Below are 26,533 nucleotides of genomic sequence, written 5' to 3'. Positions count from 1 at the left end.
ATGCTGGAGTTCCTTGCTCAACAACTCAAAGAAGTCTCTTCTTACTCGTCTCTCAACTCTATGAAATTAGCCGTTTCTTTGATCTTGATGAACAAAATTGACCAACATCCGACCGTGAAGCGGTTTTGTAAGGGCGTAGCTGCTCTAATTCCATCTCGTCCGAAATACGATTTAGTATGGGATCCAGCTCCAGTAATTGCAAAACTGGCACTTATTTATCCTCATGACTCTTACTCGTTAGAGGTCATTGCTAAGAAATTGGTTTTATTATTTGTCTTAGCTACAAGCCAACGTGTTCAGACAATTGCATCTCTCAGACTGTCTCAAACTTCGTTGGGTTTTAAGCTAGTTATTCGTTTCCCTGATCGTCTTAAAACCTCAAGGCCAGGTTGTAGCCAACCAGCTTTTTCTTTCTCGCGGTTTGTAAACCACAAGGAGCTTTGCATTTTTCGTTTATTCGAGGATTATATAGAAAAAACTAAAGATTTAAGGCCAAAGTGATGCGATGCTCTTTTAATTTCTTGTAAAAAACCACATAGTGCGGTTTTGTCTCACAAGGAGAGCCCAGACCCACTGGGTCACTGATTTTTTGGAGATTCAGACTGTATATTATATTAATACAGAAGTCTCCTATGTTATTCGGAAACGATGCACTCTCAAGCGTTTACGAGAAATCGCGATTTAAAGTTTTGCGTGTTTCTTTACTATCACTGCGTAAGAACGAATTTTCGAAGCATGGCGTAGTGCACAGAACTAGGCGACGAGCTAGAAGTTTGCACGTTGCCGGCTCGCGTCCCATTTTTCCATATTTTTTTTTTATTTTTTTTTTAATATATTATTGTACGCTGCAATAAAATTTATTATTAATTTAATTTTTGCGTCTAAAAATACATTTTATAATACATATTTGAGTTTTTTTACAGAAAAAATAACAATTTTTTAATAAACGGTTTATGAACATATATGTATATTATGTATAACTCGGCATTATAATTCGGTGATATGTTTAAATAAATAAGATATATAAAATCTATTTATAACTATTTATTTGTTTATTTTATTTTCATTTACTTTTAATTTGATATACAAATGATTAATTCTGCTTCTGACTTTTACAGTTTTTTGGATGATACAAGTCAAAGAAACAAAACATAAAATTATCTCACACCAAGCACACTTTATAAAACCTATTGGTTCGCAAACACATTTTTTTTGTAATAATGAGATAAAAAAACAAACTTCATTAACATTTAAAAAATTTGGTCTATCGCTTATTAATTTTGACGCAAACCATGCGTATTTAATCATGAGTGAAAATATTGGTGTACACAACTGATATAATATTAAAGAGTGAATTTTTATAATGTCTTCGCAAGATATTTCTTTTTTCTCTCGAATTAATCTCGAAGCATTTTGCAAGCGCTTGAGAAAAATTTTTATTTGCCGGTAGAAGTACATATCACAAGGCTGGCACAGTGGTGTGCATTTTGGTGGAATTATTTTTTATGTGCGCGTTGCTTCCCCTTGTTCATTTTCAAACATTTCATCATGTAGAGCGGGATTAGTTTGACCTCCCCAAGAGTCAATAATGAATAAAAATTTATTATTTTTAACATACGGTAATACAACATTAGTCAAAAAATTTATATATAAATTAGTTGTAAGTTTACCGGATTTCGAACAGGTGACAACAATTATTTATTTTAATTTGATTTTAATTAATAAGTTAATTGTTTAATAATATAAAAATATATTTGGTTACAATAACATATGCGTCATCGTGTATCAGCGATGATGCTCGAATGTCTCATCTTGTTTTAAACCTAGCGAAAAGATATCTATATACGTGTCAGTAACTCTGATCACAAAGGTTCTGGATCTGCGAACAATCCGAAGGCGAGTCAGTAACAGTTGAATAAAGTAACAGTAAACATCAGTTATGTTTAGTTTCTTTTTATTAAAACAAAAAGCCACTCTCTAATTTCAAACGATTATAACAAAAGAAAAAAAAAATAATTTTGTACAATTTTCTTGTGTAGTCATTTTCTAAAAAGAACATTATATTCGGCTGTTAGTGCTAGGAGAAAACACATATTGTTATTGCGACCAAAACATTGTTAAGCATTGCGTATTATTATTATCGGCGAAAACAACGAGACTCGTGGAAGGGTCGACGACTTGACGAGCAATCGTTAGAATTCGAAGTTCTCGTATCGATAGGACGATTGGCCAAAAATAAAAAGTACGGAAGACGACGTTGCGGTATAAAAAGACCGGCCCCGTGCGAATCGGGGCTCTCTCTCTGGAATAAAGATACGATTGACAGTTCGCTCATAAGAAGACTTGTGATAAGCTTTAAAATGGATCAACCATCTAGTACTTCCATCGCAAATATAAATCTACAATTAGAAGACGAACGAATAATGTATTAAAAACGGAAGATTTTAAGGGAGAATTAACAAATGCCCTTAAACATTGTTATTCTTTACTTAAATCAAATGATCTTTCAACTGATAAACCTCCAGAAAAAATAAGTTCTGTGTCAATAGTTATGGGTGAAGTAATTTACGAAGAAATAATAAACATTTTATCAAATCGACAAGTGGTTGTAGATGACGATTTAATATTATTTGATGAAAGTGATAACGAAGAATTATACGAAGAGGTATGTTAAAATATTTATATTATTAATAAAATTAGCACATTTATCAAACTGTATAAAACAAACATTTATAATTTGCTCATGGAATTTTATTTTTATTTACAGTGTCAAATTGATGAAGATAATTATAAACCTGACGAATTTTTAAGAATGAAACAACCTTTTGACTATATTCCTATGGAATATAAAATAAAAACTGTCGCTCTAGCTGAAGCTCATCCAAAGTGGTCTTTAGCAATTTTACATAAGAAAGGATGCAACCGTTTAAACAGAAAAGAGGATCTAAAAAATGGGCAGAAAATGTCAAAAACGGTGGAACTCACTTTGACAAATGGATGTATATTGACTCGGAAACTTTTCAGCGTTTCACAGAAGCTAGAGCTTTTTATGAGCAAGTAAGTACATAGTTTTATAAAACGGAAAAAATAAACAAAAGTGTTTAAAAAAATATATACATTATGTTTTGTCTTTTAATTGTAATAGGTTACGACTAGAACACTACAACAGTGGGCAATGACAGAAGCCTTTCCATATATTAACGAGCAATTTAAATTTAATGCGAGCAAATCATGGGTGGATTTATTTAAGAACAGACACAAAATAAAACAGTGAAAAATAACAAAATATATCAGCAAAAAGGATTATTGCACAATGGACGAGGTATTAGAAGCCGCCGAAAAATTTCAAATGCAAACCAAAACCATCATTTCTAATTTTCCATTAGGTTTTGTTATAAATACAGATCAGGACTGGTTGTTAATATCAAAGTACATCTAACAGAACCTTCGAACATCAAGGTACGAAAACAGTATTTGTTAAAAATAAAAGTTTAAATAAAATATCACATTTATATACTGCGCAGTATAGCTTAACCGCGTTGGGAAAAATTATTCCATTTGTATTTTTGTGCATGCAAGAGAGTACGAGAAAGTTTGGTCCTAAAGTTCAAAGTAATATTGACGAGTTAACGGGTGAATATAAAAACATTGTTGTCACCTGTTCGAAATCCGGTAAACTTACAACTAATTTATATATAAATTTTTTGACTAATGTTGTATTACCGTATGTTAAAAATAATAAATTTTTATTCATTATTGACTCTTGGGGAGGTCAAACTAATCCCGCTCTACATGATGAAATGTTTGAAAATGAACAAGGGGAAGCAACGCGCACATAAAAATAATTCCACCAAAATGCACACCACTGTGCCAGCCTTGTGATATGTACTTCTACCGGCAAATAAAAATTTTTCTCAAGCGCTTGCAAAATGCTTCGAGATTAATTCGAGAGAAAAAAGAAATATCTTGCGAAGACATTATAAAAATTCACTCTTTAATATTATATCAGTTGTGTACACCAATATTTTCACTCATGATTAAATACGCATGGTTTGCGTCAAAATTAATAAGCGATAGACCAAATTTTTTAAATGTTAATGAAGTTTGTTTTTTTATCTCATTATTACAAAAAAAATGTGTTTGCGAACCAATAGGTTTTATAAAGTGTGCTTGGTGTGAGATAATTTTATGTTTTGTTTCTTTGACTTGTATCATCCAAAAAACTGTAAAAGTCAGAAGCAGAATTAATCATTTGTATATCAAATTAAAAGTAAATGAAAATAAAATAAACAAATAAATAGTTATAAATAGATTTTATATATCTTATTTATTTAAACATATCACAGAATTATAATGCCGAGTTATACATAATATACATATATGTTGTGACGTGGCGGCTTCGCTGTCTTGCCGCAGCTCCCCGCGGCCGTCACGAGTCAATGCAAGGCTCGATGGCATAGTCCGAGTAGAAAGACTAAAAGGGAGGGGTAAAAGGAGAAACGGCGACACCTCCGGAGGCCCGTATACCGTATGCGAGCGCGTAATTATCCGTGAATATTTTTGTTTGATTAAACGGCGCCGAATCGGGCGGAGAGCGATCGGTGGACCCCAAGGGACGGAGAACGGAGCGCGGGAACACGACAGCGAGAGGGTACGAGCCAGCAAGACGATACCGGAGGACGGAGGAGCGTCAGAGAGATCCTGAGATATCCCCGGACCCACAGAAGTGCCCGGGAAGGGAGACCACCCGACCCGTGAGCGCTGGAGACAATCCGCGACAGAAATCATTCCGCACGGATGCGCCGTATTACGAGGATCTGACGACGAGGGAGACGTTGCGGAAGCCGAGTCATGTACCCCATCCGAAACGCGCGCCGATGAATTAGTTAGTGATAGGGCTCCGCGAGGGCAGCTGCGCCCGCGAAAAACTAGCGACGACATCGCGCGCGGAAAATCGGCAGGACCCAGGAGAGGGGGACGAGCCAGCCCGCCTGCCAAAATTCGGCGCGGTCCTCGCTCTCTCCGGCGATAGCGAAAGGGTGGCGAGCGATCCCGAGAAAACAGCGTAGGCTAAGTGAGCGGATCCGTAGGCGATAGCGTGCCAGGTCAGGACGTATACCTGCAAGGCTACATCGAGATGAAAGTGAGGTTGTCCACCCGCACTGCGGTATCATTCTTTTTGTGAGGCCTTTCGCTTCTCGGGGCGGTACCCGCGTGTTCGGACGATCCCCGGCCACGTGTGGCGAGCACCCGGGCTCGAAAAGGAGAGGCTTGGCGGAACCCTGCTACAGGGTCTGACCATTGGTTTAGTGAGTTGCTACTGATGGGCGTCCGGATACTGTCGGCGGGACCCCGCGAGGAATTTTGGCTTCGGACCGCTATTCTAATTTAATTGCGACGCTACCGAACTTCTTAGTGCTTGCGTTCATCGGGAGAGCTCTCAGCAGCGGCCGAGGATAGTCTAGATCCGCGATTTTGTCACCGACAGGCGACCGCCCGCGTAAATTCTTTGAGGTTGCGACAAGCAGCGGGACCACGCCGTGGGCGCGAGGGGCGCGCGGCTGGCAACCATGACCGCCAGGGCCGGCACGAGAGTTACCGAGAGATGAGGTCGGAATAAGATACCGGTTCGCGATTTTGATACGATTAACTTAGCGACGCGATTCAAGTCATTCCACGGCGATTGATCGCGAATACTCTTGTCTCTTTTCTTTATTTTGTATCTTTGTTTTTTTTTGTTCTCTTTACTGTTCTGTTGTAATCCGGAATAAACGGTCTAATTGTTCCCGTGATTTTGGTGTAACCGATGTGTTATTTCGTGCCGTCTTTCCGCCCGTCCGAGGATTCCGCCCGCTATACCCCGCCCCTCTCCGTTCGGATGAGCTAGCCCCCGCGCGTGACGGCAATTTGAGTTTCATAATCCTTTGCCGGGGAAAACGTACTTGATTCGTGAGAAAAATCGGCACGGCTGAGCCCGTGCCTGGCGCCCAATATTATCGGCTTCGAGAAGTACGCCGTCCCGCGCCGGAATACGGTTGAGGCACAGTATACTAAGAGACAGTAGGGACAGTAAGCGAAAATTTGTCAGCCGCGCAGTTTCGCTCGCGCATCTACGAGCGGCCATGTTTTTGGGCGCACCAATAGCGTTGACTGTAAATTAATTTGAAATTGCTTTAATTTCAATACAGTTTAATAACGTATTTGTTATGTTTTAAAGGGGTTAATAACTCTGAACTCATAATGAAACAAAAGAAAAGAAATATATTTATTTAATAAAGGCAGTTGACATGAGGTGTAACTATGAGACGGACCAAGATTCTAGCAATTGATGGTCCCTAAAGCTCGGTGTACATACACGATGCAAGAAATTGAATAAAGTTTTAACACCAAGCTCAACACTAGCTTAAAAAGTAGTGTACATACACTAGCTTTATAAGTTAGTATTGGGCTTAGTGCTGTAACTTTGTTTAATTTCTTACAACGTGTACACTCGTGGTCAGAATGATTGCAACACATAAAGTTGCAACATAATTTTTAGAAACAGAAAATGCGAACCGCTAAATTCGTTTACGTGCAATATAATTGTAAACAAACCCACCCTTCCAATGTGCATATGCAAAATTAAAATAAAAACATTGTTTAATTTCTCGGGGCCCACGTACTATTTATACGGCATTTGCTGCCTAAAGACTTCAATTTCTCGAGGCCCACAAAATTATTCATACGGCATTTGCCGCCCAAAAACATGGCGCCGGGTCATGTGACCAGAAATATTTGGCTGAAAAAGATCAAAGGTACCGACGCTCACTGTCCCTACTGTCTCTTAGTATACTGTGGTTGAGGTGTCGCGACCTCTCCTCCTTCCCTACACCTCGTGTCACGGCAGTGCACAGATTTTCCGTCCGTGCCCGATCGTCTCTTTTTGCTCGTGACTCTCCTCCGCGAGGAGGAGAGAAAATAATCGTGACAATGTTCATAAACCGTTTATAAAAAAATTGTTATTTTTTCTGTAAAAAAACTCAAATATGTATTATAAAATGTATTTTTAGACGCAAAAATTAAATTAATAATAAATTTTATTGCAGCGTACAATAATATATTAAAAAAAAAAATATGGAAAAATGGGACGCGAACCGGCAACGTGCAAACTTCTAGCTCGTCGCCTAGTTCTGTGCACTACGCCGTGCTTCGAAAATTCGTTCTTACGCAGTGATAGTAAAGAGACACGCAAAACTTTAAATCGCAATTTCTCGTAAATGCTTGAGAAGTGCATCGTTTCCGAATAAGATAGGAGACTTCTGTATCAATATAATATACAGGCTGAATCTCAAGAAAATCGGTGATTTAGTGGGTTTGGGCTCTCCTTGTTAGAGTGACTGACTCCTGCGGCCAGTAGCTTTCGGGTATTTAAATGATATCTTGTTTTTTTTTGTCAGCAGGTTGCATGGTCGTAACTCGGTTACCGGGCCAATGCAACCTCAGCGATTTTGACAATAGAATCTCGCAACCTTTTCTTCTCAATTATGTGTTCTCAATTATCTGTTCCATTACTTTAGTTAAATGTAGGCTGCTGATGCAGCTTTAGTCAAATTGTGTTGCGAGATCTTATTCCGTTCTACTTTTAATTGTTGTAATGAGGTTCGAGTTATAAAAAAGGCAACAAACCGAATGATGGCACAGTCAGGAAAAGGAAGCTCAAAGTCTTTTATCTAAAGAGACTATAAAAATAGAGCATCAGCCGCAATGGCGGAATCGCTAAGAATTGCCCGATTAAGTATAGTTAAATTGTCCGTAAATTTGACTAGGACAAAGCTCAGCTTCGTGAAGTTAGCCCCTCAATATTTAAAAAAATGTTTTTTTTATCTTATACGATTGCACATCGTTTGCACATGTAAGCACACACCGATTTTTTGTTTGCACATCTTTTACAAAATAATGAAAAATAAAACAAATTTAGGGGGGCTAACTTCACACTAGCTCCCCAACTTTAAAAAAATTAACTTTTCAAAATTTATATCAATAGGTTTTCGTTTGCACATTTTGATACATATCGATTTTTCGTTTGCACACCTCTGGAAAAATTAAAAAAAAAATTTTTAATTAAAAAAAACAAATTTCTAGAAGTGTGCAAACGAGAACTCGCTGTGTTTCGAAATGTGCAAACGAAAACCTACCAAAAATTTAAAGTTCTTTTTTTTAATAAAACTGTTAAATATGTAACGGTGCACCCGGCGATGCACCGTTCCGGCCACACCATTGGCCGGCCGCTGGACACAACACCGTCCGGCGGGGACCCGGGGCGCGGTGCGCTCCAAACATTATAATTTCAAACAGCCGGATTAGAATGGCAGCGTGTAGCCGTATCGCGGCTAAGTCCATCCGCGGACTTAGTCGAGCTCTCCCGAGCGCCGCCGAACCGCGCCGTCAACGTCGAGGCCCGTCGTTTCCTAGCGCGCCGCTTCCCGGGGCCTCGGCGCCACGCGTCGGGAGACGTCACGAGCTCCGCTAAGCCCCGGAAACCTTGCGCCGTCACTTTTTATGTATAAAAAGTCGATGCCAGGACTCAGCGGCACCGTCCTGATCCGTTCGCTCTCGAGCGAACAACCGATCCTAGAGCACGAACCACGGGGTGAAGCAATTTTCGTCTCGGCCAAGAACTCCTGGCGCTCACGATCCTCCCGTTCCGATCTACGAAGTTCGCACGACTAGCTCGTGGGGTGGAGCGCACTCCGTCTCCTTCGAGGACTCTCAATCCTATACGGTTGAAAAACTTGTGTTAAATATAACAGATATTAGCCGTCTATAAAGATCCACATAAATTTTTGTGTTAATTTAACATATTTAAGATATGTTAAATTATAATTCAAATATTATGTTAATATTTTAACATAAAATATGTGCAAATACATAAAAATTTTAAATAAATTTTATGTAAAATTAACATATTATATATGATAAATTTAACTAAAAAAAAAGTTATTTTAACATTTTATATATGTAACAACTCAAAGATTTGATGGAAATAAAATGTAAAATTAACATATTCTATATGATAAATTTAACTAAAAAATAGTTATTTTAACATTTTATATATGTAAAAACTTAAATATTTGATGAAAATAAATTGTAAAATTAACACAATTAATTCTGTTAAAATTCTGTAATTTAACGAGAAAATATAGTCAACGTAACATTTTACTTATGTTAAATTTAAATACTTTGAAATGTTATTTTAACATTCTACATACAGGGTGTCCCAAACAATGTGTCACTCCCAAAAACTATGGGTAGAAAATTGAAATCTAAGACGAAAAGTCAAATGTAATTTTTAAAAATTCTCAATAGTTTTCGAGAAAAAAATTAAAATATATAAAATGTATAGACGTAAGAGTGACAAGGAAGCTGCGCGTGAGTGAGCGCGACAGGCGAATGACTAGAAATGGCACCGTCGTTTGTCGCGCTCATTCACGAGCAGCTTCCTTGTCACTCTTACGTCTATACATTTTACATATTTTAATTTTTTTCTCGAAAACTATTGAGAATTTTTAAAAATTGCATTTGACTTTTCGTCTTAGATTTCAATTTTCTACCCATAGTTTTTGGGAGTGACACATTGTTTGGGACACCCTGTATATTAAATGTTATAATTTTTATAAGAAATTCTGGAGCACTTGGTACAAAAATAATAAATATAAATTATTATCCATAAAACATATTTTATTTTATGTACATATATTATATAAAAACTTTTTTAATTATAAACTTATAATTATGTAATATCATTAATATACGCCAGTATATTATCGCATCCATTTTGTTATACAAAACTTATTATACTTAATACAAAAATGTGTATAAACGTGTTATAAAAAATAATCTGTTACAATAACTAAATCTTTTTCTGTCGATTCGTAAAGTTCCCAACTTTTAGTGTAAGGTGTATCAATAATTTTCATTAAAAATAAAACAAATGTATTTTTTACAACATATGCTAAACATGAAGCTGATACTTTTAAAGTATTCCAGCGTTCATATATAGCATATATTTCTGAATTTAAAGAAAAGAGAAATAAAATTTTACTAAAATTGGGCAAATTATTATAAATGGAAGAACATATAAACTTATTTAATATTAAAATTGTACTTCGAAATTTTACACTTTTTCCCACATAAATAGGTGTTGTTTTGTTTATTTGCAAGTTATTTATAATAATTTCACTGTAATTAGTGCAAGTTAATTGTTGTTGTTTGAAATTGTTTAATACTGGTGTACTATCACATGAAAAAGTTTTATTATTCCAAACATGCATCATGTACTTTTGATGACGTACTGACAAGGTAAATGCAATATCTTTAAAATTTTTTAATTTAGTAGCTAAATCTTTCAAATACCCATGCTTGCTTTCATATCTCATTGTCCAATAAGTTTTTGGAGGCCCTATTTTTTTAATAATCATTACATAATGGGTAATTATATGATCTTTTGGTAGTAAAAATACAGAATATTCTTTCATTAAAAGTTCGTGATGCTGTTTTGTAAGATTTTGTAAGTCGTCTAACATATTATTCGTGATATTAGGTGATAGTACTATTTTTAACATTTCTATTACTAATAAGATTACTTTCCATTTATTAAGATTTTGACCAAGTTTCGGAATTACATGTCGCAAAATTATTGGTAAATGAATAATTAAGCAAAGTGTTTGCGCTGCACGTTGTCCTACTGTATTACTTTTATTCAAATTAATAATACTAGGCAAATTGGGACCGTTATGTAAACCATAATCGAAGGCTTGTACTTTATCGTTCAAATCAGTCAAACTGATAATTTCTTGTTTATTGCAGAAACTAAAAAATAAATTTAAATCTCTTTGACAAATTCCTTCTAAAAAATCGTGCATTACGTCAATATTTAAATTTTCACAAGGTTTAAAGTAAGCTAAATCAAATAAAGGACTCATATTTTTGATACCTAAAAAATTAATTGTGTTACTATTAGCATAATGAAGTTGATTTGAAAGATGAACAAAACTATCAAACGTGCGTAGTAAATTATTATCATCAGTACAAGCTTTTTGAGCATCTTGCTTATTAATTGTGCAAATCCTACAATAGTAGTTAGCATTAAACGATTCATTCATGCCAAGTAACGTATTTCCACCTAAGTTGTCAAATACTAACGATACTAATGTGCCTTTTATAGCGGTATTTAAAGATTCAATAAATATTCCTTCTTGTTCCAAAATTTTTATGTCGTTAACGATTTTATGTAATACGGGATTTAATCCATATTCTTTAATATCAAGATTGTAGCATAACGCCAATAGATGAATATTTTCTAAACTTGAATTAAAATAATAAGGAAAATTATTAATAACAAAATAGAATGCTCCAAGTTTATGTACTCCTGTCTTACTACCTAAAGGATTGCAGATCTCAAATTCATCAAAAAATATTTGAAGTTGAATTGCTTTATTACTTTGTAAAAATTTATTATTTTTGTAAACGTCTCCGTCAACAAAATGAGTATATGCATTATTATTAATATTTACATCAGTAGTTACATATTTTTGAACAGTTTTATTATTTAATAACACTTTAAGTGTTTCTAATAACGGAACATACGAAAAGGTACTAGTAATCGAAATTTGTTTATAACTTTGGGTCTTACTATCATATCTTTTATCAAGTCTAATACCATGTGGTATTCGTATAGACTGAACTATATTTTCTTCAAAAATTTTTTTCCGACCATATTTAGTCACGTAATTTAAAAACAAGTATTTAACTGTATCTGCATGAGTTTGGCGTTCATAAAAATTTGAAAATGTTATAATATTGTAAAATAAAAACAAAATTAATTCTGATGTGCTTTCTAAAATTTTGGTTATTGTCAGTTCTGGTAATCCTAGTGAATAAATTTGCATAATATAATTTATTATATATTTTTCTACATCTTCGTTGTCATTGCAAATAAAGTTATCATTATTTTCGTCGTTAAATTCAACATTAGTATCGTTAGTTTCTAATAAAAAAGAAGCATTACTACTATTATAAGATTGTTCATAAATTGTAGGTAAATTACTTAATTGACATTTTCTTAAATGTTTTCTAAACCCGCAATAAGTTTGAAATACAGAAGGACAACCTGCACAACACTTTAAAGAAAAATTCAAACCATCAAACAACATATGATCATTACGTAAATGATAACATATGTCTTTTACTTTTAATGTTTTATACGTGCATAAATAGCATTCGAAAGCCATTATTATAAAAGAAAAAATAAAAGAAACTATAACGAAACGAAAACTAATCTACTTAATTATTAATTATTTGAACCTACAATAAATTTACCCAAAAAATTTAATCGCACCTTATTCCTATTATTGGATGCAACGTTAAGTTTTTTTTACCTTTTTTTAAGTGGTTCCAATTACGTCGGATTGTAGTCCTTGTTTTTTTAAACTTTCAATTTTTATGAATGTTTCGATAACTTTGTTTGTACATTTACTAGGTATTTTATAAAAGTAATATTGTATCAATGTTCAAAAATTCTTCAAATCTGCGTCATATTCGATATGAAATACATAATGAATCTTGAAAAGATAATCAATAGCTGCAATCATATTATTTGCTTGTAATAAAATAAAATATTTATCAATACCAACGAAATATTGATCAATTGCAACTTTGTTTGGTCCAACCGCAATTAATTTTGGTTGACTTTTATTTTCATTAATAGGCAGTGGTGTTCCGTTCTAAAAAAAAGTAGATTAAACAGTAATTTATTTTCTCAATTGATTTGAAATATAGTATTAAATAAAAAATAACAAAAAAATTATAAACAAGATGCATACCTCTGTGTAAATAATTAATTTGTTAATTATGTTTTTTGCTTTTTCTCTCGTGGCAGACTTTTTTCCTCTAGCAGTCGGAGGTACTAATTGCGTTAGAGCTATAAATGAATTAGTGGTACGATCCCAATCTAACACATTAAATTAAAAATATTATAAAAATTACTTAAATTTTTTAATTTATTTAACAATTTTAAATATTTAAATTAAATATATAAAATAAAGTTACCAAGTAGATCTTTATCTGGTTTTTCGTTATTGTACACTTCTAAAATATAACTAGTATAGTCCGAATAAGAAGTATTAAGAAAATCAATATTAATTTGAGGAAAAAGCAATTGAAATTCAATATCAATCTAAAAAAAATTAATTACTTTAGATTATTATAATTTCATACAATGTTTATATTCAAAGTTACAAATTATAAAAAAATGAATATAATTTGGACCCATACCAATTCTGGAATATCTAAAAATCTAGGAAATGTTTGAAAAAAATTTTCATTTAAATAAAAATTTCTTCGGGCTTTAAAAGTTTTTTTTGTTTTTTTAATTATAATATCTTTTTGCTCTAATGTCGCATGTTTCATAAAATTGATCGCGTCTGTAATTGCATCTGTAAGTTCATAATGTTCTACTTCAGGTTGAACTTTTTCAACGCAATTTTTTGTTTGATCCAATGACGTAATACTTTTATTATTTTGTTTTCTTTGTATATTTGATAATCGAGAAGCAATATACCCTTTTCCAGTTTTAGGGTCAAAAAAGTGCTCCTGTATATAAATATATATTAGTTAATTAAAATTGAAAAAGTAATGAAACATTTATACATGTGTATAATTATCAACACGTATTAAAAAAAGATTAATATTTATAATAGTTTTATTATAAATTTTCAATAAGAAATTGTGATTAAGCTACTTATAAAAATAATATATATATGGGATCACTCACATAACCCAAAATTCCTTCTATATTTTCTAAATTTGGGAAGAGTTCAATAATTGCCTTAGCATATTTACATTTTTCGGAAGACAAAATTGGTCTACGGACTTTTTGTTTATATTGTAATATTTCATTAGCTATTAACTTTACTAATAATCTTCTGTATTTGTCAGTTAAATATTTATTATGTTTATAATTATCGAGAATTTCTTGTCCACATGAAGATTTTTCAATTAATTTATATAAACTCTAAAAGGGATAGAGAAAAGATAATATCAAGGATACCGAGAAAACACAGGAAAATTTGCTAACAAGAAATGATTAATGATAAAATAAAGGAAAATAAATAAGGTAAAAAAAAAATATATGAGCTTATAATTAAACAAAATTTGTATCAACTAACCTCTTTGGATATTATGTCACTTTGAAATATTTTAGCTTTTTTTGAACACGATGGCTCCTCAAACTTTTCTTCTGACAGTTCTACAGCATTTTCATTATCAGTAGGTGACGTCGGTATTAATATATTAGTATCTACACTAGAAATTACAGATGATGTTGACATAGAATTAGCTGTAAAAAAAATTATCGTTTTATATATACTAAAAATAATTTTAATAAATATAAGTATATAATGTTTCATAAAATTTTAATTAAATTAATTTTAAAATACTTACAAATATCTAAATAATTTTTTGCTGTATATTTTACTTTTAATATAACTCCTCGTTCACTAGAATGAACAAACTCTAATAAAAAATCTGGATCAAGCCGGGCATCATGTACATCCGTAAAAACAAAATCTACATCATTTAAAGGAAACAATTGTTGAGCTGCAATGTAAAGTAAATTATTATTATAAAGATATATAATTAATTAAAGTATAACAGAATGGAGTAATAAATAAATAATAAAAAAAAAGAATATAAAATAAACAAATGCAAAAACCTTTTTGAACAAAATCTTGGTACGAGCAAGGCTCTTGCAATTTAATCCAAACTTTTTCATGAAAGTGTTGCAATATACAAACTAGATACGTTGGATTTAATATATCAAAATGTATTTCACTTTCCATATTACTGCTTTTTAAATCTATAATTAAAAATAAAACTTGTTCGGAAACATTTACATTAATGTACGTAATATTGCATATAGCGCGCGCGAGAGAGAGAGAGAGAGAGAGAGAGAGAGAGAGAGAGAGAGAGAGAGAGAGGAGAGGAGAGAGAGAGAGGGAGAGAGAGAGAGGGAGAGAGAGGGAGAGGGAGAGGGAGAGGAGAGAGAGAGAGAGAGAGAGAGAGAGAGAGAGAGAGAGAGAGAGAGAGAGAGAGAGAGAGAGAGAGAGAGAGAGCAGTAAAAAACCGAGAAAGAACGCAAAAAGTGAGCAGAGAAAAGAGAGAAAGAACGCAAAAAGTGAGCAGAGAAAAGAGAGAGAGACCGCGGAGAGAGAGTAAAGAAAAGAGAGAAAGAGATCGCGGAGAAAGAGCAGAGAAAAGACAGAAAGAGCCCGCGGACAGAGAGCAGAGAAAAAGGCAAGAAAGACCACAAAGAGAGAATAAAGAAAAGAAGGAAAGAAACCACGAAGAAAGAACAGAGAAAAAAGAAAGTTTGGTTACTTACCACGTATATTTTGCAATGTTGCAATAGAGCAAATTCGAAGTCCTCTTGGCACTTAATATTCGGTAATAAAGCACTTTGGTAACAATTATTACTAAACTTGTTGAAACACGTGGCACGATATACGGTACGAAACACGTTGTTGCACGTTGTCGAGACCAGTAAACCGGCGATCGGAATCTAGCATGCTCGACACCACGTGACTCTTGAAGAGTAGGAGTGTGCAGATACGATTAAACATGGCTCTGCGCATCTTTGAACAAGCATTCCAATTGTCGAGACATTGATGTTTTCAAGAAAAAACGAAGTACATATAAAAGACGTTTTATTTCTGTTACAGTAGAAAATCAACACTCGTACTTTATAAATTTGTACAGATAAATTGTGTTACCATTATATATAACACATGTAATGTGTAAAATTAAAAATACGACACTTGGACTTTGTAAATTTTTACAGATAAATTGAGTTATCAATTATATATAACACATGTAATGTGTAAAATTAAAAATACAAATTTAAATGTGTTATTTTTACATTTCTTTTTAGTAGATTTAATAATTTTACATTTGACTTTATTTAACGTAATAGCAAAGTGTTAAATTAACACAGAAATGTGTTACATATTTAACAGAAACACTTTAACGGGAGTTTTTTTTTAACCGAAGTACGAAATGTTTTCTACTGTGTAAGTCTGTGTTACGAATAGATCGAAACACGAAAGATCCCGTCGCCCCATCGTGATCCTCGGGGTAGAGTGCTCTCTGCTTCGGCCAAGGACTCTTGGCTAACGACACCGGTCAAGGTGCATTCTGATCCATCGATTTACGTTTTATTCGCGATCATCCGAATAATTTATTGTACCGCGCGCACTGAACGAACCGCGACCATCTCGATCATTGTAACGCGGGCCACGCCCGCCGTTCCGCGCCCGCGTCCAGCGTACCGTCGGTCCTGCCGAAAAGGATCGTTTCTAGATCTCCGATCCACGCCGAAAGCCACGCCCCCCGAAACGCGACACCCACCGTGCCTAACGTGGGGCATCCGCAACCATCCGCGAATTATCATATAGCGCACGCGTCGTATCGATTGCGATCTACGGACCCGACGTACCCGCCGCGTAATTATACCCGCGTCCAGTTCACATTTCATATTTATATACATCTGCGTGTATTTATATCGACGTCGCTTGACCAAGCGTACGCCGTTGTTATATAATAAATTGTCTTATTTCGTTACTAAATTCCGTCTCGGTGCATTCAAGACCTACTCACTCGAATCCTGCATCCTGACGAGCGTCTCGGGCTCGCTAGCCCGACATTCGAGATACGCGACGTAAGCAGGTCGTTTCAAATAAATAAAAAATTGTTTTAACATATTATCTTACAGTTAACAGATGTTTTAAGCTCAGTAACTTTTAATAATTACTAAAAAGTAATGAGATCGTAATACGACTTACATCAGTCATAAAAAGGAAAATATTAATATATTTAAAGTTTTATATTAAATTAGGATATACATTTCATCAGGTGTTATGCAATTTTACGAGACATAATTAAATCTTGTTTATAGTTTTACTAAAGAATTATACTTGAAAACAAGAATCTTCAAAACCTGCAAGGAAGATTTATTTCGTCAGGAAGGATCTTGCCTCTATGTATTGAGAAAATTCGGAAAGATCTAAAGCTGCGTTAAATTGGAAATCGAAATGGTGATCTGATTGACGGCTAACTCCAAAATTTCATTAAACTCTATATGTAGAGGAATTTTGAAGATATCCGCTGAAGGATTGTCGCAGTCGCGTTTTTAAAGTTAGCTGTCAATCAGATCGTCGCAACAATTTTTTATTTGCCGCAGCTTGAGATCTTTCCGAATTTTTTCAATATATAGAGGCAAAATCCTTAGTGACGAGGTAAATCTGTCCTGAATCTGGTACACGACGGATGTATCTGCATTTTAAACAAAGCATTATTTGTTAACCCGCAGCACATTATCACCGTTAAGTATCTTTAAAAATTTACAAATTAACAGGTATGTATTTACTGGAAACTTTTACAATAACGAATATATGTTGCATTCTAAATTAAATTTTTTCAATTTTCAACTTACGTTTCTTCCTTGCAGGCTTTAAAAATTCTTGTTTTGAAATAGAATTCTTTGGTAAAAACTATAAACAAGATTTAATTATGCCTCGTAAAGCCTGTTTAACATCTGATAAAATATTTGAACCTATAAAAAATTGTGACATTTTAATAGATTCAACTAAGGAATTAAAACCACGTAGTGATCCATTATGGATAAATATTTGCCGTTCTTTAAAAAAAAAAATAAAAGTCACAAATCTATATATTTATTTAAGCAAAATAGAAATGTTTTTTCTCGAATTTTAAATTACAAAGGCATTACAGAGGAAACAAATAATTCAAAATGTCTTTCTTTTGATTCTACTATAAACACAACAACAAGCATAGAAAGTGTTCATAGTGACAACGAGCAATATCGTATGAAAACTGGTCATATGTGTCCAATAATTTTGTATGACGTTGTAATTGATGCTGCAACGTGGCAACGTATACAACCAAAAGCAGTCAAATATAAAGAACGTGGTAAATCTGCACGAGAATACTCAATATAACAACGAGGATGGACGGACATCTAATCAGAACTGTGCTGGACTAAGACCAAAATTCCATGTGCGTACGTATTCAAAAGAGCAAAAGTATACAAATCGGCGACTGGTGCATATTGTTACGCCCGGTATAGAGAACGGCGCGAAGCCCGCTGTCTTGGAGCGGCGCGAAGCCCGAGCTCGGCGACGTTCGGCATGAAGAGTTTCGACATGAATATTCCGTGAGTTTCAAGTTAGCTGTCACCCGTTGCTAGGGGACAGCTTGTTGTTTAAAAAGAGAATTGAGTCTTACCCGTGACGTTGACGGGCGATGTGTATCGAGAGGTTATTTCATTAAATCCGTTTCTTTCATAAGTCTGAGTTTTTCTTTACGGTGGAAGTGACGCGGAGTGAGAGAGAGAGAGAGTGAGAGCGCTGCAGCGGAACGTGTGTGAGTGTGTGAGAGGCCGCCGCCTGAGTTTCGCCGCCGTGTGTAACAATTTTGGGGGCTCGTCCGGAATATGCCGCAATCGACGAAGAGGAGGCGGTCGCATCAGGGAGGTCCGGTTTCCGCGGAGGAGTGCACGATGGATGACGTCATCCACCGGATGCAGCAGCAGATAACGGAGCTAAGTCCCTCTGTTTTAAGAATTCCTCCCGCGGTAGTTAACGTGAAAGCAGGGCCGTGCAGCGTGCCGGCTGTGGGGGTAGAGGGTCCCGCGTGTTCCGGGGTGGGTTTCTCTAGCGTCCCGAATAAACAGGGGGACGGGAATAATTTTGGGCGAGGAAATTTGTCTGTGGAGGTCGGGCTGAGATTGAAGCCCGATAATTATGATGGGATGGCTCCGTTGGAGGAATTCCTTGCTTAATTTGAGCTGGTTGCGCGTGCGAATTGCTGGGATGTGCGGGAACAATCTTTGGCGCTCGCGTCTTGTCTCAGAGAGAAGGCCCGCGCCGTTCTTGAGTCGCTCTCGGACTTGACGAACTTCACGTTTGAGGATCTAAAATTGAAATTAGAACTGCGTTTGGGGGAAAGTCGGTTTTCTTTGAATTCTTATTTGGTGTTTACGAATCAGAAACAGAAATTCGGGGAGGATTTTGCTTCGTTCAGTTCGGAGTTGGAAAAGTTGGCGCGGTACGCGTATTCCGAGTGCTCGGAAGCGGTTAGAGATAAAATATCTTGTGCGCAATTCATTTCAGCAATTTCGGATGCGCGGATAAAAAGATCGCTTCAAATGGAGGCAGTCAAAGGGCTGAAGAAAGCTATTGAGAGAGCTAAGACTCTCAAGGCGATTATCGATAAAACCTCCGGGGAAAAAGGAGGAAATTATAATTTTAGAGAAAGTTCTTCTCGTAGAGGGTCGTGGGAATCTCTTCCTAAAGAGCGTTTTCCGCGGAAGGAGAACAAGGGAGCGTTTTCCGGGCAGGGAAATTTTTCAAAAGGGAAGGAACAGAGTCGGAACGGAGTAGAGAAAGGGAAGAGAAATTTTTAGAAAAAGAGGGAGTGTTGGACGTGCGGAAAGTTCGGGCACTTCCGGAATGAGTGTCCAGCGAAGGGGGGAAACTCGAAGTAGCTGGCCTTAGCGGGAGAAGGCTGGCTGGGTGGAGTTGGACCCCGAGAGCTCACGTTTTGAGGAGAATCGGGCGTTCCTCTCGGAATTTTACTTTTCCGGGGAAACTAAATGGGAAGGAATGCAATTTCAGGGTGGACACGGGGTCTGATGTGTCCATTTTCGATAGGAAATTTTTGGAGAAAGGGGCAGAATTATTTTCGGAAGGGGAAGATCTCTTGAGGTATCCCACCGGGGAAAAGGTAGCTGTCGCAGGGAAAACAAATGCTTGGATAGAATTAGGAACGTTTTCTTTGGAAATTCCGATGTATTCTGCGGCAATTTCGGATGAATGTCTTCTCGGAATAGATTTCCTAGAGAAGGTAGATTTGCTTAGGGTTTTTGATTCGGCATTTGAGGGAAAAGCTATATCTAAAGAAGTAGCTAGGATTGGACGCATTTCTGAAGGAGAATCTTCTTCGTTTCCTCAGCAGCTGTTCGAGGAAAGTAGTAGGAACTTAAATAAAACTCAAAAAGGAAAGGCTTATCAATTCTTTTCGGAGTTTGGTGAAATATTTTCAGAAGAAATCGTTGCAGGAAATTGTGAGGCAATTAAACAAAAAATTAATGTTTACGGTGCTACTCCAATTAAGCAGGGGCCTCGTCGTATTCCTTTTCAAATGAGGGAAGAGGTAAATCGAATTTTAGAGGAAATGAAGGAACAGGGAGTGATTGAGGAATCACAAAGTCCCTGGGTCTCGCCTGCGGTTCTGGTCAGGAAAAAAGATGGCTCGATTAGGTTCTGTGTGGATTACAGAAAGCTTAATGCAGTGACAGTAAAAGATTCTTTTCCATTGCCAAGAATTGACGACATTTTGGATCAATTGGCCGAAAATTCTTGGTTCGCGACTTTAGATCTGAAGAGCAGTTACTGGCAGGTGGGAATGAATCTCGAGGATAGAGAGGAAACAGCATTTTCTATAGGAAGGGAGCTATGGCAATTCACTGTCATGCCCTTTGGTTTGACAAATGCTCCCGCCACATTCGAAAGGTTGATGGAGAGAATATTGAAGGGGTTGTTGTCCAAGATTTGCTTGGTGTATCTTGACGACATGATTGTCTTTGGAAAGGATTTCGAAGAATTAATTAATAATCTGAGGGAGGTGTTTTTTCGATTTTAGCTTTATAATTTGAAAGCGAATCCCAAGAAATGTGTTTTGTTTGGTAGGAAGGTAAAGTACTTAAGACACGTTATTTCTTCAGAGGGAGTTGTCACCGATCCGGAAAAGATCGTTGCTGTAAGAGATTGGCCGGTTTCTCATACCAAGAAGCAATTAAGAAGTTTTCTTGGTTTTTGTTCTTATTATAGGAGATTTGTAAGGGGATTTTCTTCGATTGCAAAGCCGCTTCATTCTCTGACTGAGAATTCTGTTAAATTTATTTGGTGCGAAAAATGCCAAGAGGCATTTGAAATTTTGAAACGGGTTTAAACTTCTTCTCCTGTTCTCGCTTTTCCTAAGGGAGAAGGACGATTTGTTTTAGATACCGATGCTTCGGGAATCGGTATCGGAGCCGTCTTATCGCAGGAACAAGATGAAAAGGAAAGGGTAATAGCTTATTTTAGTAAAGTTTCAACTAAGGCAGAGAGGAATTATTGCGTGACGCGGCGAGAACTTCTCGCCATAGTAGAGTCGGCGAAAGCGTTTCGTCACTTTTTGATAGGAAGGAAGTTTTTAATCCGAACTGATCATGCGTCCTTAAGATGGCTTCTTTCTTTTAAGGAACTGGAGGGTCAGCTAGCCCGTTGGTTAGAGAGATTGCAGGAATTTGAATTCGACATTGAGAATCGGAAAGGAACTTCACATAGAAATGCTGACGGTTTGTCTCGTCGGCATTGTGAAGAAATTTTGTGCCGGTATTGTCTTAGAGTGGAAGAAAAGTGTTCTTCTGATCGGCAAGAAGTTGTGACTCGGATTGTGTTAGGGAAAGATGAGCGAATAAGATGGGGTCGAGCGCAAAAAGAAGATCCCGAAATTTCTAAAATTTTTCAGGCCAAGAAGGAAAATAGGCGTCCTGCTATGATGGAAATTTCTTCTTTGGGAACTTGTAGTCGGATTTACTGAAATTATTGGGATGTTCTCGTTCTTCAAGGGGGCGTTCTTTATAAAAGGTGGGAGGCACCGAATTTAAAATCCAGTTTTCTCCAATTAATTGTCCCAAGAACACGGATTCAGGAAATCTTAGAGGAAGCACATGATTCTTCTTCTGGTGGGCATTTCGGTGTCAATAAAACACTCGAAAGAATTCGAAAGAGATTTTATTGGGCCACTTGCAAACAAGATGTCGAGGACTGGTGCAGATCTTGTACCATTTGTTGTTCTCGGAAAGGTCCTTCTGGAAAAGGAAAATCTCCTTTACAGATTTATAATGTGGGAACTCCATTTTAAAGAGTTCAGATGGACATTCTTGGTCCTTTTTTTTATTTTATCATCCGGAAATAGATTTCTGTTAGTTTTGGTGGATTGTTTTTCGAAGTAAGTGGAAGCATTTCCTTTAAGAAATATGAGGGCGAAGAATATTGCAGAAGTTTTTGTAAAAGAGGTGGTCTCTAAATTTGGGATACCGGAGGAGGTACATACGGATCAGGGTCGAAATTTTGAATCCGGTCTTCTTAAAGAAGTGATGGCGCTTTTGGGAATTAAGAAAACGAGGATAACCGCTTTGCATCCTTAGTCTGACGGACAGGTGGAACGCCAGCATCGAACTGTCACTGATTATTTGGCAAAGTTTGTTGCTTTGAACCAAAGAGATTGGGACAACTGGATTCCTTTATTTTTGCTGGCGTATCGCTTTTCAAAGCATGAGGTGACGGGGATTTTTCCGGCGGAGCTCTGTTTCGGTAGGGATCTTAGGCTTTCTTTGGACTTGTTACGAGGAAGTCCTCCTTCTTCTATGGAGGATTCACAATCACAAGGGGAGTTTGTTCGAAATTTAAGACGGAAATTAGAGAAGGTTCATTTAGAAGTAAGGGAAAGATTAGCTATGAAATCTTCACGAGTGAAAACTCGTTATGATGGAAAAGCTAGGAGTATTCGATTTAAGGAGGAGCAAATGGTTTGGTTCTTCAATCCTCGAAGGGTGCGAGGTTTAGCCCCAAAGTTGCAAAAGAGCTGGGAAGGTCCTTTTGTTGTTGTAAAAAGATTAGGGAAAGTAGTTTATTGTATCCAAAAATCGGTAAGACAGGAAGAAGGTGGTACATTCAGATAGGTTAGCTCCTTTTATTGAAAGAAAGAATTGAGTAGGAAAGAACGCGAGCCCAAAAGAAATTAGGCAATAAGGAAATTTATTTATTACGGGTTTTTCTGCGTTAAATTTTATCATTTTAAGGAAGGTCTGCTGGTCAGGGAAAGAAAGTGAAGAGGAACGTCGATCCGGTTCCATCTGAAAACACTTTTGCAACCGTTCAAATTAATTTAAAACATTACGGATAGAAAGAAAGACTGTCTCGCTCGCAGTTTTTGATGCGTGGTTTTCCGTGAGACGATGGGCAAATGCCGAGACAGAAACTTGGGGAGTCTTTGAGACGAAAGGGTCCACGCAAGAAATCAGAACAACAATTTCCCCCATGTTTGAAGAGAATGAGAAACATCGCACGGAGCTGCGGATGGAGAAGTTCTCCGGAAAAAAGGGCGAAGAGGAGAGGGTAAAGAGAGGAAGATCAACGAGGAAGAGGGACTTTGTCGTCAAATCCTGAGGAAGGTTCGGCCGGCCTTTTTTCGGGAGGAGTACGGGGAAGAGTTCGACCTCGCGAAAAGAAAAGGACACGAGAGGGTGGAGTTCAGTGCTCTGGACAACAGCCCGGATTAGAACAGGAACCACCGCAAGAGGAAAGCATTGGCTGTACGTACCCCCATGATTGTCGGCACGACATACGTTTTTAGATAAAGTAGGTTTTCCCAATGCACGTAAAAATGTAGTATTATCTGAAATACCTACACTTCTTAAAATAAAAAACAAAAGTTACCAATTAGCAGGAGCAATTTCTTACAGTGACCAGGAGCAAGAAGTAGAACATTATATTGCTTACTGTTATAAAATTGCGTAAAATAGTATTTAGAAAGAGTATAATGATTTGAAAAATAAATCTACAAAGTTACAACAAACTGTGGCATTTCGTACATTTATCACGCCGAGTATTATAGCTTATACAGAATTAACATAAAAAAAAGAATGTTGCACCGGAGCGGTGCACGGGGTCCGTCCTCCGAATATTACACGTATACCGTGTATTGGTGACGGATTAATAAATATATATATATTGTTATCTTTTGTTTAAATACGTGTGATGCCTTTATTTCTCCTTGCAGACTTCGAGTATCGGCGATTGAGTTAGGAGTCGCTAGCTTGTACTCACTAACTGACTTGCACGAGCTTCAGAGATCGTGCATTTTATATTATTATTTTTGGTCTTGTCAGCGAAATAGCAGAATGAAGTGGCCGCGTGCCCTACTGCCTTCTGCTGATAGCGCGCAATGACGAAAAGCTGACAAGACTGCTTCTTAGGCTCAACAGATTCCAACGGTTTGGCAATCTGCTGAGTTGTGTATAAAAATGTAGCGCACGCGGTGGTCAATGACCAGCTTGCGCTGGCGGGTTACAACAAGAATATTATTGCATTCACAAAATTATTTCGTTCATAAAATCTTTATATTCGCAAAAACATTCATTTAATATAGATTTAAGTAATTGCGATAACAACCGAATTTGTCATTGTCTATTGAATGATTTTACTAATTATTAATACATGCGATATTTTTCATAATTATTAATTTAATCTCAGGGTGTGTTACTTTAATAATTAAGCATGTTAAATTTTAAATATATTAATATTTTTTTTTATAACAGATGTAACTCGCATTATTACCTTTTTGTAATTATTAAATAAATTTGTTAACTGTAAAACAATGCGTGAAAACAATTTTTTATTTATTTAGCGGTTTTATCTGATAGGTTTTCGTTTGCACATTTCGAAACACAGCAAGTTCTCGTTTGCACACTTCTAGACATTTGTTTTTTTAATTAAAAAGTTTTTTTTTAATTTTTTTAAAGGTGTGCAAACAAAAAATCGATATGTTTCGAAATGTGCAAACGAAAACCTATCGATATAAATTTTGAAAAGTTAATTTTTTCGAAGTTGGGGAGCTGATGTGAAGTTAGCCCCCCTAAATTTGTTTTATTTTTTATTATTTTGTAAAAGATGTGCAAACAAAAAATCGGTGTGTGCCTACATGTGCAAACGATGTGCAATTGTATGAGATAAAAAAAAACATTTTTTTTTAAATATTGGGGGACTAACTTCACAAAGCTTACAGTACATCGCGATGTATTTATCATTTGAAAACGGAATTGCAGAACATAAAAATAGAACTATAATGGAAGCAAAAAGATGCATGTTGATTGATGCTAATATGAGTAAAATTTATTGAGCAGAAGCGGTTAATACTGCGTGTTATTTGTAGAAAATATCACCTACTAAAGCCACAGAAAAAACATCATTTAAAACATGGAATAATAGACCAGCGAATGTTAAGCATTTACGGATTTTTGGATCAAAAAGATATGCTTACTTTTCGCGATCTATCAGGGCCGCTCGACGGGGCCGCGCGTTTTAATGCATGTTGTGCGTAATTACAGTGGTCGCTGCTAATTGTCGTGGTGGCACCATGTTTCGAACTCACAAATTCGTTAATCATCCGCGTCACGTGCGGCGATCATCGGTTCTAATCGGTCTTCTTGTTTCGGTCATTCTATCGATCACACGGTGTTTTTGGCAGCTCTCGAGTTTATAGTTCTCAACGTGCAGTGACCCTTGGTCAATCGGATCCGCTCATTAAAAGAGTTCCGTGGACGTAATCAGTATAATCGAAAACGGTCCGCTCATGTAAAGGATACGCTTCACGGTAAGCCCACGCGGTTGCCACTCACTCACCACGTGCTCACGAAGTTCCAGAACGTGCGCTCGCTGTACGAAGTATGCCTCACTTATCGCCTCGCTCATTGTTTTACTCAGTTATTGCTCACGGCGCATATTGCATTTATTGTCCGTTTATTTACGTGCCGCCTCTAGTGTAAAATCGTTCTCAATAGCCGTATCGATACGCGTCACCATCCTGCCGGCACAGTCGATTTTCGAGTCTTACGCGTTGAAACCGTGCTGTCCCGATCACCGGGGATAGAGCTGCTCTCAATAAATCCGTAACACTTACATACCTAAAGAAAAAAGGAAAAAACTGGACGAAAGAGCAAAACCACTCATCTTCGTTAAATACTCAGCTGAATTTAAAGCTTATATAATGATAGATACTAAAACGAATGGTATAACTATCACTCGCAATATGAGATTTATAGAAAATATATTTAATAATGTCTTAGACAAACCTGATACTTTACATGAAAGAAAAATAGAATTTAAAGAGAGTCTCAAGAAAATTAAACCACAAAAAAAAATACTAAAGGATTAAACGCAACCAAAAGCTTTATTAAAAAAGAATTTGAAGAAACAAAACAACAAAATCTAGATCAAGAACAAGACTACTCTGAAGATATGCACAACGAAAGCAGACAACGAACAAGATTAAACAACAGCAATACCTCAAAATATGAAGATGTATTTCTGGATAGCAAAGTAATAAGTCCGACCAATGCAAGCTCAATGCCAAAGAAAAAATCAGAATCAAGAAATAAACAACATTTGGAAGAACCACCGAGAAGATCTGAAAGAACTTCAAAGAAAAAGAACTAGACAGATTCAAGTTTCAAGTAAAATCAGCAATTAATAAATACAACAAATCAAAAACACGTAAAGAAGCACTAAATGCAATCGACCGAGAAGAATGGATTAACGCTATGGATAATGAAATAAAAGCAATGAATAAAAACAAAACATGGATATTTATCAAA

At 36.1% G+C, this 26,533-nt stretch overlaps 1 protein-coding gene and 2 pseudogenes across 1 annotated transcript; 1 reads left to right on the top strand and 2 right to left on the bottom strand.

Moving 5' to 3' along the window:
* LOC139106679 (uncharacterized) lies at positions 1-4,248 on the top strand (annotated as a pseudogene).
* Positions 4,249-9,863: 5,615 nt separating this feature from the next.
* LOC139106677 (uncharacterized) lies at positions 9,864-12,269 on the bottom strand. Its single transcript, XM_070663616.1, has 3 exons — positions 12,179-12,269; positions 10,145-11,908; positions 9,864-10,048 (listed from the first exon to the last, which is right to left on the bottom strand). Exons 1-3 carry the CDS (start codon positions 12,267-12,269, stop codon positions 9,864-9,866), a joined length of 2,040 nt encoding a protein of 679 aa, XP_070519717.1.
* Positions 12,270-12,422: 153 nt separating this feature from the next.
* Positions 12,423-14,926, bottom strand: LOC139106585 (uncharacterized; annotated as a pseudogene).
* Positions 14,927-26,533: the final 11,607 nt, after the last annotated feature.

Source organism: Cardiocondyla obscurior, linkage group LG11 (genome assembly GCF_019399895.1).
Source record: "Cardiocondyla obscurior isolate alpha-2009 linkage group LG11, Cobs3.1, whole genome shotgun sequence".
In the NCBI taxonomy this organism is placed as follows: domain Eukaryota; kingdom Metazoa; phylum Arthropoda; class Insecta; order Hymenoptera; family Formicidae; genus Cardiocondyla; species Cardiocondyla obscurior.
The sequence above is the reverse complement of the archived record's forward strand: the minus strand, read 5'-3'. Positions and strand labels throughout refer to the sequence as shown.

Bases quoted from the DNA above. Each gene is read 5' to 3' on its own strand.
- LOC139106677 (XM_070663616.1), bottom strand. From the start codon at position 12,269: ATGGCTTTCGAATGCTATTTATGCACGTATAAAACATTAAAAGTAAAA. The intron at 11,909-12,178 runs GTTTGAATTTTT...TTTATTCACTAG, and splicing joins TGATCATATGTTGTTTGATG to GATTACCAGAACTGACAATA. The intron at 10,049-10,144 runs GTACAATTTTAA...CTTTAAATTCAG, and splicing joins AAAAAGTGTAAAATTTCGAA to AAATATATGCTATATATGAA.